Below are 12,392 nucleotides of genomic sequence, written 5' to 3'. Positions count from 1 at the left end.
CTCCTGTTTCCCACTAGTCGATGGCTTCACTTATTCCAAATGATGGAAAAATACTGACACATTTAAAGTTTATGAAAACTCAAATACTTCAGATGTCCTAAAGATACAATACAAGCCTAAAGAATTCCATTGTCTGGACAGGATGTTTAAAATAAAACACATTCTTGAAGGCGGTTCTTCATCTCATCTAACGAATACACTTTAACTGAATGAAAAACCAGAACATATCCTGAAAATATGATGCAAGACGACACTATATTTTAAAGAATTCATTGGGGACTGTCTAGAATCAATTTCCACACATCTTAGTCAACATTTTTGAACTTTTATACCAATTTCCAGTAAAGTTCATTATATGTGACTGTTTCAAACAGAATGACATTGGAACATTTCCAACTCATCAATCTCCACTCCACTCCTTAAGTCAAGATTCAGCTAAATGAGGGGACTAAATCAGCAATAAAGAAAGGATTGGCATGTTTAGAATAGGACATTAAAAGCAATTTATCCTAAAGTAAATCTCACCCACATCCTCAAAATTAAAAGATCACTTATTTGGGTGAAGGATTTTTTTAATCCAGCCAACATCTGCATAGACATTTTTATCATCTCAAGTCAAAATTCAGCAACATAATTTTCCAGAGAACAACTGGAATTTATAAAATTGTCAGGGAAGTCTTATATTTCTCTATGTCCCCTTTGTACACTTTTATTTGCCACTGGAAACCATTTGCAAGGTATTATCGGGTGTACATAAAAAATAACACTTCAAGTGTTAAACATGATAGTGGCATTAGCAAGCCTTGAATTTTTGTGAAATTTTAGTTTGGAGAACTATATTAATAACAATTCTTCAGATTAACATATTCAATCTTAGTTTGAAACTTAATGAGCAATAGCTGTATGGCCAAGAAAGAATATGAACTTCAATGAGATGATAAATTTCAGCACCAAGGAAGCTGGGTACATCTGAAAGCATACAGAAGAGTATAAGGAATGGACGGCATTCATGGATATTCATTCATTTATCTTTTCTTGTATTGCATTATCATCCCCTTTGTTATTTAACCTATCTGTGTTGCACACTGTTACAGACCTCCCCTTTTGTGCTTTCACTCCTGTCCCTGTCTATGTACATGTTCCATGTCTGAAATGCAGCAATTTTTTAGCATGAAGGATTAACAAAGGTGAAGGAATTTCATGGTGGAATAATACAAGTTGATTTCTTTTGGGACAATTTTGATGGTCCATGGACGAATGACATAGACTCACTATAATATTACAATCACACAGGTATACATTAAAAGAAATTTAACGTGCCACTTCCACTATCTGCATAAAATACATTTAAATTACATATATCAGGTTTCCTTTAAATCTTCAAGTTTTTAATCCACCATTGATTGATTAAGTAGCCAATTAGGTTTATAAAGTTAAACAAAATTTCAAACATTCCAAACAGCATTTCATGCAAAGTTTTGCATCTTTGGCCCCCAAATAATGATTTCATCCGAAAAGATATGTGCAAGGACTTGGAATATTCCTATCCAGCAGCAACAATTATTTGTATCTTATTACTGCCATTAATGTAATAAAACATTCAAAGGTGTTTCATAGGATGGTTTAAAGAAAAACATGGCACTAAGCAACCCCTCCTCCAAGAGCTATTAAAATAGATGGCCAAAAGCTTGGACAAAGAGGTAGGATTTAAGGAGAACTGTAAAAGAGGAAGGTGGAAATATAGACAGGTTAAGAGAGGTAATTCTGGAGCTGATGGCCTTGGAGTTGAAAGCATGGCCAGCAAAGTGGATTAATTAAAATCAAGATGCTCATGAGGCAGATATCAAGAACTGCAAATATCTCAAGTGCTGTAGGGATAAAGGAGAGCAGAGAGAACCATTTTAAGATCATTTGAAATGATTTGCAAACAAGAATGAGAGTTCAAAAATCTGGAAACCATTTAACTAGCCAATTTACATTGGCAAGCACAGGAGAAATTGATGAACGTGACTCAGTGCAAACAAAGACAAGAACAGCAGAATGTTATATAAACACACAAGCCTATGCAGAAAGCAATGAGTTGGACAGCTAAAAATGTATTGGAATAGTTAACTTTAGAGGTAATAAAGACATAGACCAGAGTTTCAGCAAATGACATGAGACAGAGTCAGTACCAGGCAATGTTAAGTGAATGGAAATAGACACCCTAAGCGATGTGTATATTTGGCTAGAGGCTCATCTCAGCATGACACCAAGGTTGCAAACAACCTGGTTTATCCTCAGACAGTTGCCATGGAGAAAGATGGAGTCAGTGCATCAGGACGAAGGACAATTACTTCAGTTTTCCCAACACTTATGAAGTATTAATGTAATTATCAATAACCAGACTTGCCAGATTACTATCATTCATATTAGTGCATTCCCAGTTGAGCAAGTTGCTTCTTTTAAGCAGACATTTCTGCTTGATGCTGCAAAGTCACGCTCAAAGCTCTTGTTACCAATTTACCTGAGAATCTAGTTAATTCAAAAAAACTGCAAATATTTCAAGCAGGAAATTTCTGCATTTTCTATAAATTTATATTTTTCTCTGAAATGGGAACAAAACTGCAAATCCTGGTCCACTAATAGAGCATTTAAGGGGAAGTTTGGTATGTATGAGGGAGAAAGGAATAGAAAAGAATATTGATATGGGTTAGATCAAGGAAACAGAACACTCAAGGAACTCAGGAGGTCTGGCAGCATCCGTGGAGAAGAAAAAACAGTTAACATTTCAAGTCCAGAATGCCTCTGCTTCAGAACTCAGAAGATGGATGAAGCATTACGTGGAGCTTCAATAACTGGTGTGGACTTGTCGGGCTGATTGGCCTGTTTCTATTCAATAAAGTTTGCTTATAATTGTTCAGCATGATTTGTAAAAACTCAGGATCATAACATTTGAAATGAATTGGTTCACTTTGCTACAAACATGGGAGATGGTGATGTCATGATATCACCTGATTGGTAATCCAGAGGGCCACGCTAAAAACGTGGGGACATGGCAGCTAGTAGAATTTGAATTAAATGTATAAATCTGAAAAATAAAGCTATCCTCAATAATAGCAACCACAAATCTATCATAGATTTGTTATAAAAACTCATGGTGTTCACTACTATCCTTTAAGGAAGGAAATCTGCTTTCCTCTCCTGCTTTTGCTTACAAGTGACTCCAGACCCACAATGTGAGTGATTCCTAAATGGCCTATGGAATGGCGAGCTAGACACTCAGTTCTAGGGCACTTAGGAATGGGCAACAGATTCTGGCCTGGCCAGTGACACATTCATCCTATTAAATAATAAAGTAAAAGAATGACAGCTAAATGTGCGTTTCAGGATTATCAGCAAGATGCTCAAGGTGTATCTAAAGAGCACTCTAAGCATCCTTCCAATCTGTAAATCCTAACATGAATACTAAATGGTGTAATGTCTTTTCACACACCATATAGTTTCTTGCCTAACGTTTTTTGCTCAAACAGCAGCAGCTCAGAGCTTAGATGCCGATTCATGGAACATGTGACTTTTTAAAAAGCACATCAATTTTGGTTGGACTAAGAATTTAGGGAATTGTGAGGAGGTTCTTGGATACCAGCCATAATTTTTGGTTCAAAATTGGCAAACGCCACAGAAGCATATTTATGCAACCACTTATCCTAGTTGTCGGAGCTTCCACTGAAGTTACAGTGGATGAACAGGAGAGAGATACTGAAATTACTGGTTAAAAGAAACATTTCAACTGAAGTAATAAAGTCCATCAAGTTTGTTAGGAAAGGAGTTCCTTCTAAATAGAAATGGAAAGCAAAGGTTGATCAACTTCCAATTCCGCACTTGCTTAATGATACAGTGAAGAGACAAAGGAATGCAATTACAGAAGTCCACCTAAATAGAAATGGAAAGCAAAGGTTGAGCAACTTTCAGTCCTTCACTTGCTTAATGATACAGTGAAACAATAAAGGAATGCAATTACAGAAATCCAGTTGAAAAGCTAACAGGAACACATGCACAATAGGCCGACAGACCTCTGTGCCAAATTTTCTACTGTTCAATATTTCATTGTACTAGTTAATCTTAAAACCTTAGGAATAAGTGTTGACTATTTCATTCTAGCAAACATGCATAAAAAAACCTTCCTCTACTAAATCACAGTAATCAATCACTGTATACTTTGTGATGTTGCAGTAGTTTACTCATAACTATTGAGATCTTCCATTCTCTTCTCAGTATTTTGCCGCAATTTCAAGGAATTTATTAATAAATCATTGCTTATTCAAAATGTTTAAACATTATTCGTAAAAAATAATGCAGTAATTAATTCCTAGTTACATTTTCACATTTATTTAAAATCAGTCACAGGCAAAGGCAATTGATTACTTTCAGTATATGGTCTTTACCATCATACTGTTCATAGTACAGGACTTGAACCACTGTATAAATTTTCAAAGACAAGATTAACAGATTTTTCTTTTTACAGCTGGCATATTGTTCAGTCAACAGAAACAATAATGATAATAAATAACCTATTTAGCATTATTCTTGAATGCATGGGCTGCAGGTATGAGGAAATAACACAATGTTTGAAATTGAGAAGTACTGGGTGGCACACAAAATAATGTACAACCGTCAAAAAATATCACTAGGCCAAACTTCTTGGATTCTTCTGTACTAGACAAGCATTGCTTTTGACTGACCAGCTGGTAGCTGAGTCTACCAAAGCTCCGACAGCTTAATGATGCCAACTGCTAAGATTTATTTTATGATCATATTTTGTTTCTCCTACCCCCACTGAGAAAATCTATCATATCTTCCTGTCACCTCCATGAAAGTGGCTGGAATCTCACCGAGATAGGACTTCACAACAACAAAAATACGACCTGCAACTGTGCCTCTAAGCTGCCTCAGTTTCACATTTTTAAGCCTTACAACACTGTGACTTCCATCATTTTAAATTCAACATCAATTTTCTTGTACCAAAGAGGTACTTAGCAGCATTTCTATGTGCTCAAGCTTGAATCAGTAAATGCAAGGAAAATATCATAACTGAATACTTACTTCCTCTCCCTTCTAAAACGTCAGTACATTTGGCAGTTCAAATAATGAACTGTGCCCTTCTCCAAGAGGACACAGTTGACCTGGCCTATGTGCATCCAAATTATCCTGATGCCACATTACTAATCTAGATGCTCCAAAGGTCAAAAGTGACCATTTTAAAATTAAAAGACAATGTCAGCAGTAAAGATAATCCATGGATTTAACATGATCAATACAGAAGTTTCACGTATAAACTGAGCATTTTACACAACCCAAATAATGCTCAGGTACTCATACACGTATTCATTACCTGGAGCTGATTGTAGGAATCTTCATATGAAATTTCCTCTGTTTTTCCTTCTTGCAGATGTTCCTCTAACTTTGAATACTTCTCAAACACTTCCTGCAATTCATTGAATTAGTTTTAGAAGAATTTAACAATCAAGAACATACAATACAGTTTACCACAGAAATATGACACAATGTCAACTTGGGAAAATTAGCTAACCTATATTATCTATCTTCTTAAAGTCATGCAAGATCAAGTAGGTGACAAAATGAGCTAGACTTGGCTCTCGTAGCCAAGCTATTCCAGTACAGTTACAACACTGGCATCTACCTGACAATGTGGAAAATTTCCCACATGTCCTGTACATAAAAAGCAGGACAAATCCAAACCGGCCAATTAACACCCCATCAGTTTACTCTCAATCATCAGTAAAGTGATGGAAGGTGTCATCAACAGTGCTAGCTAGCTTGGCTTTCAACAGTGTTACCATCACTGAATCTCCCACTATCAACATCCTGGGAATTATCATTGACCAGAAACTCAACTGGACTCACCACATAAACACACCATTTATAAGAACAGGTCAGAAACTACGAATACCGTAGCAAGTAAACACCTCCTGACTCCTCAAAACTTGTCCACCATCTACAAGGCACAAGTCAGGAGTGATGGCATACTCCCCGCTTGCCTGGATGAGTGCAGCCTCAACAACACTTAAGAAACTCGACACCATCTGGGACAAAATAGCCCGCTTGATTGGCAGTACATGCATGCCATCCACCACTGACGCTCAGGAGCAGCAGCGTGTACTATCTACAAGGTGCACTGCAGAAATTCACCAAAGATCCTCAGACAGCACCTTCTAAACCCAACACCACTTCCATCTAGAAGGACAAGGGCAGCAAATATATGGGAACACCACCACCATCAAGTTCCATTTCAAACCACTTCCCATCCTGACTTGGAAATATATCACCATTGCCTCACTGCTGCTGGGTCAAAATGCTGGAATTCCCTCCCTAATCGAATTGTGGGTCAACCCACAGCAGGTGGACTGCAGCAGTTCAAGAAGGCAGCTCAAGACCACCTTCTCAAGGGCAACTAGAGACAGGCAATAAATGCTGGCCAGCCAGCGATGCCCACGTCCCACAAATGCATAATTAAAGAAAAAGATTCACATCTTTTCTGTTTTCTTTCCTTTATTATGTTATTTTTGGTGCTAAATTCAGGTTAACACAAAAAAAGTCCAGTATGAGTGCTCTGTATTCCATTCTGCCTGTGTATTTTCATCCAGATATAAAGTGCTGCACTAGGCAAGTTGGCATTAGTATCCGAGCACATTTTTACTGCTGACATTGTTTTTTTAATTTTTAAAGTTTAAATTTTGACAATTGGAGCATCTAGATCAGTTATCATAGAATCCCTACAGTATGGAAACAGGCCCTTTGGCCCAACAAGTCCACATCGAACCTTGGAGAATCCCACCCAGAACCATCCCCCTATAACCCACCCAATCTACATCCCTGAACACTACGGACAATTTAGCCTGGCCAATCCAACTAACCTGCACATCTCTGGACTGTGGGAGGAAACCAGAGCACCCGAAGGAAACCCACGCAGGCACGGGGAGAATGTGCAAACTCCACACAGACAGTCGCCCGAGAGTGGAATTGAACCCGGGTCCCTGGCGCTGTGAGACAGAAGTGCTAACTACTGAGCCACCGTGCTGCCCATGTGGCATCAGGATAATTTGAATGTGAATAAGCCAAATCAACTCTGTTCTCTTGGTGAAGGTCATGGTGAATGACTTGAACTGCTAAATGTATTGACTTTTTAGTAAGGAGATTAAGTATTCAATTATGATATATTCCTTAATACCAATACTATTCAATAGCAAAATTATTGGCTTAATCTGATTGGAAACTCATTCAATGCCTATTTACTTTGCAGGCAGTCAGCAAATTTGAATGGTGTTTGTGTCCAACATCAGTAACTGGGGAAACTTACCAAAATATTACAAGAGTGAACACAAATTCTGAACATGACTACACCTGACACAGATTGACAAGAACCTTATTGTTAAGGTTGTCTACGTTTGCATTCCCATTACTAGTTGAATTACAGAAAGAATATAATTTGTAGTTGAGGTAGAAAGAAGTTGAGGTCTTTCTGCTCACGTCATTAATGGTTATGAATAGTGGTGATGTTGTGGCCATCATGATTAGGAAAAATAACATACGTGATTATTTAGAATGATGTGAACAAGTAACCAAGGTAGGCAATTCAGCCCTTCAAGTCTGCTCTGCCATTCAATAAGACCTGATCTGAGTTTAACCTCACCTCTGCATTCCTGCATAATTACAATAATCTTTCATCTCCTTGATAATCAAGAATCTATCTACTCTTGCCTTAAAAAGATTGAAAGAGTCTGTATTAATTGTTCTTTGAAGGGAATCCAAAGACACTCAACCCTTCAAGAGAATTTCTTTTCTTCATCTCTCTTAAATGGCAACACCTTATTTTTAAACTGTGACCCCCTAGTTCGAGATTCTCCCACATGAAGAAGCAGTCAAGTCCCCTCAGGATCTTACATGCTTCAATTAAGTCAGCTCTGACTCTTCTCAACATCAGAAGACTCAGGACTAGCCTGTCTCATCTTTCCACATAAGGCAATCTGCTCATTGCAGATATTGGTCCAGTAAACCTTCACTGAACTGCTTCCAATGCATTAACATCCTTCCATAAGTAGTGACCAGTTCTATACACAGTATTCCAGATGTGATCTCACTGATGCCCTCTATAACTGAAGCATAACCTCCCCAGTCTTGCACTCAATTCCTCTTGCAATAAAACTTGATCCTTTTAGCTTTCTTGATTACTTGCAATACTAGCTATTCATACTAAACCATTCATGCGCTAGGACACTCAAAGCTCTCTGCATCTCAGAACTCTGCAGCTTCTCACCATTTAGACAACACACTTCTTTTTTATTCTTTCTATCAAAATGGATAATGTCACACTTTCCCATGTTGTACTCCATTTGCCAGATCTTTGCGCACTGACTTAACTTATCTTTATCCCTTTGTAAGCTCATTACTTCCTCTTCACAGCCTACTTTCGTACCGATTCTTCGTCATCAGCAAATTTAGCTACGATACCTTTGGCCCCTTCACCCAAATCATTTATATAAATTATAGGAGTTGAGGCCACAACACTGACCCCTGAGGCACACCACTCATGATAACCAACCTAAAAAAAGACCCATTTTTTCTACACTCTGCTTCATGTTAGCCAGCCAATCTTCTATCCGTGCCAATATGTCACCCCCAACACCATGAGTTTTTATTTTTCACAATAACCTTTGATGTGGCACCTTATCAAATGCTTTTTGGAAATCTGAGTACAATACATCCAGTGGTTTCTCTTTAATCACAGGCCAAGTTACTTCATTTCTCTTTGACAAAATCATGTTGGCTGTATCTGATTACCTTGAACTTATTAAAGATATTATAACAAGGCACTTTGATAATACCTTCCAATATTTTCCCTATGATAGATGTGAAGCTAACTGGCCTGCAGTTACATGTTCTCTGCCTCTCTTCCTTTTTTAGCTATTTTCCATTCTAAACGAACCTTCCCAGAATCTAATGACTTTTAGAAAATTAAAACCAAAGCATCAACTATCTCACAAGCTACTTCTTTCAAGACCCTAGGATGAAATACATCAGAACTCAGCGATTTCCTGATAATTGGAATTTTCTTGAGCTCCTCCCTCCTTTTCAATCAGACAGGAACTGCAGAACCAGACCACTCTGAAGTAGTGATGACATGGAGGTGCTGTTGTTGGACTGGGATGGACAAGGTCAAATATCACACGACACCAGGTTATAGTCCCAACAGGTTTACTTGAAGACACAAGCTTTCGGAGTCTTACTCCTTCTTCGGGTGTCAGTGAGCGAGGTGAACTCGGACACAGAATTTAAAAGCAAAAGATCAAAGGATCATAGAGCTGATGCAGTGTTGAACAAACCTAAGATCTTTAATCAGTTAGAAAGGATTAATATGCAAAGTTCCAAATTTCTTTCAAGTCACTGCCCCGAGATAACTAAAGGTTTTATAAGTTCCTTCAGTATACCAGAGGTGACCATCCCAGGTCAGACAATGCATTTTAGGTATGAGGCCTTGTTTAGAATCTGGCTGTGTATCAACTTGGAATCAGACTGGTTTTATTGCCAAAGTAGGAATTTATAAAATGCCACATTAACTGTCTACAAATTGTGTGCTTTTTGAACAAAATAGAATGGATCTGTAATTGAGAGAGGGGTTGTGGGAGAGAGGGGGGTGTGGGGGGGTGGGGAATGGGAGAAAGGGGGGTTGTGGGAGAGAGGGGGGTTGTGGGAGAGAGGGGGGTTGTGGGAGAGAGAGAGACAGCGGGAGAGACAGTGAGAGATTGTATTTATGTGTGTATGAGGGTCAGTGTGAGTGTGTGTGTGTCTGTGCGTGTGTGTGAGAGACAATGTATAGCATGGTGAGGTCACCTGTTGTGCTACATGAACCCAAGATCCCGGTTGAGGCCATCCTCTTGGATACCGAACTTGGCAATCAGCCTCTGCTCGGCGACTCTGCGTTGTTGTGTATCCCAAAGTCCACCTAGAAGGACGTTTACCCAAAGATCCAAGGCCGAATGTCCTAGACCTCTGAGGTGAACCCCGCTGGGAGGGAACACCCCCATCTGGCGACTGTTGCGCGGTGCCCAGTCATCCGTAGTCGTAGCACTATTTCACCAATATACCATGCCTCAGGGTATCCTTGCCGGCAGCACATGAGATTGACAATGCTGGCCGAGTCACATGAGTATCTGCCGTGCACATCGTGGGTGATGGTAGTGTTCATGTCAATGATCTGACATGTCTGAAGTAGAGGTAGGATTAGGCACATCGATAAACTCAGCCACAAAGCACAGCCACACCCTTGAAGCTCTGCAAATGACCATAAAAACAGTATAATTTCCTTTTGCTGAGTTGCCGATTTCTCTTGTTTGGATTTTACAAACTTGGTGGTCAGGGAAGCTTTTCTTCTCCCCTCAGAGAAAAACCACACTTTTGTCTCAACAGTAGATAAATAGAAAAAATCAGAACAGCATTCCATTAGGTGAATGGAACACAAATCTTAACTTTGTGTGGCCCCTGAAACTCCAAGGCAGTTGCCTAAACAAAGACAAATGTCTGGACAGCCCTGCTGTGTTGAGTCTGACACAGCAAAGTTAAATTTATGTTAACTGAGTGAAGGACTGCAATTTGCTCATGACTAGTATTACAGGACCGGGCACATCTGAGAAAAGACTTTAAAAATTAAAATGCAAGTTTTAGATCAGACTGATTTTGCATTCTGCTCCTAAATCTGTCACAACCCTGGTGGGAACAGTAAGCTCGAAATTAAGCCTCCCTCTATTCCATGGAAATAGAACAAAGAATTGCAGATGCTGCAAATTTGAAACAAAAACAGGAATTGCTGGAGAAACTCAGCAGTTCTGGTAGCATCTGTGAAGACAAAGCACAGTTAATGTTTTAAGTCCAGTGATCCTTCTTCAGAGCTCAAACCGATCCTGAAGAGGAGTCACTGGATTCAGAACAGTTAAACTTGATTTCTCTACAAAGATGCTGCCAGACCTGCTGAGTATCTCCAATAATTTCTATTTTGTCCATCTATCCTATGAGTCACCACTCAGGTGCAACATGACCAATTTAAACTCTAGTTTGGTTCATGCCCGACTCTGCCACTATCTTTTCTTTTTGTTTACAACATCAGGCAAATCTAAAAATTAGGTATCAACAGGACTACTTGCATGCCGAACAGCATAAGCAGCAAGTGATAGACACAGCTCAGCAATCCCATAATCAAGGAATCAGACCTAATCTCTGCAGTCCTGCCACATTCATTCAGGAATGACGGTGTACAATTAAAAGTCTCACTGGAAGAGGAGGCTCCACAATTATCTCCATCCTCAATGATGGGCGAGCCTAACACAACAGTGAAAAAGATTAGGCTGAAGCATTTGCAGCAATCTTCAGCCAGAAATGCAAAGTGGATTATCCACCTTAGGATCCTACAGTCATCCCCAGCATCACAGATGCCAATCTCCAGCCAATCCAATTCATTCCACATGATATCAAGAACAGCTGAAGGCATAGGATACTGCAAAGATTGCAGGCCCTAATAACATTCCGGCAATAGTACAGAACACCTGTGCTCCAGAACTTTCCACTACCTTAGCCAACCTCTTCCAGTACAGTTACAACAGTGGGGTCTACTCAACATTGTGGAAAATTACCCAGGTAAATCCTGTAAGTCCAACCCAGCCAATTACCATCTGATCAGTCAACTTTTGATCATCAGTGATGGAATATGTATTCAATAATGCTACTAGCAGCACCTGCTCAGCAATAACCTGCCTAGTGACACCCACTTTGGATTCTGCCAGGGTCACTCCACTCCTGATCTCAGTACAGATTTGATTCAAACACGTTCAATGGAGCTTAATTCCAGAGGTGAGGCAAGACTGACAGCCCTCGACATCGAAACCGCATTCGACTGAGTGTGGCATCAAGAAGTCCTAGGAAAACTGGAATCAGTGGAAATCAGGGGGGTAACTCTCCGCTGGTTGGAGTCGTTCCTGGCATATAGGAAGATATTTGTGGTTACTAGAGGTCAGTCATTTCAGCTCCAGGATATCTCAGGGTAGTATCCTAGCTACAAACATCTTTAATTTCTTCATCAATGACCTTCCCTTCATCATAAGGTCATAAGTGAAGTGTTCGCCAATGATTGCACAATCTTCAGCACCATTCATGACTCCTCAGGTACCAAACCAATCCATGTTCAAATGCAACAAGATCTGGATAATATCCAGGCTTAGGCCGACAAGTGGCAAGTAGCATTTGCACCACTCAAAATGTCAAGCAATGACAATCTCCAATTAGAGTCAAGGTAACCACAGTCTCTTGACATTCAATGGCATTACCATCACTGAATCCCTCACCAT

At 39.5% G+C, this 12,392-nt stretch overlaps 1 protein-coding gene across 3 annotated transcripts in view; it reads right to left on the bottom strand.

Moving 5' to 3' along the window:
• LOC109914047 (coiled-coil domain-containing protein 91) overlaps positions 1-12,392 on the bottom strand; it is a 155,417-nt gene that overhangs the window by 117,390 nt on the left and 25,635 nt on the right. For all 3 annotated transcript variants that reach the window (XM_048607656.1, XM_048607658.1, XM_048607657.1), the window contains exon 5: positions 5,372-5,464. In XM_048607656.1, the coding sequence (XP_048463613.1) occupies positions 5,372-5,464 (93 nt within the window). The remainder of the gene's footprint in view (positions 1-5,371; positions 5,465-12,392) is intronic.

The sequence above is a fragment of the Rhincodon typus genome, chromosome 18 (assembly GCF_021869965.1).
Source record: "Rhincodon typus isolate 14 chromosome 18, sRhiTyp1.1, whole genome shotgun sequence".
NCBI lineage: Eukaryota > Metazoa > Chordata > Chondrichthyes > Orectolobiformes > Rhincodontidae > Rhincodon > Rhincodon typus.
The sequence above is the reverse complement of the archived record's forward strand: the minus strand, read 5'-3'. Positions and strand labels throughout refer to the sequence as shown.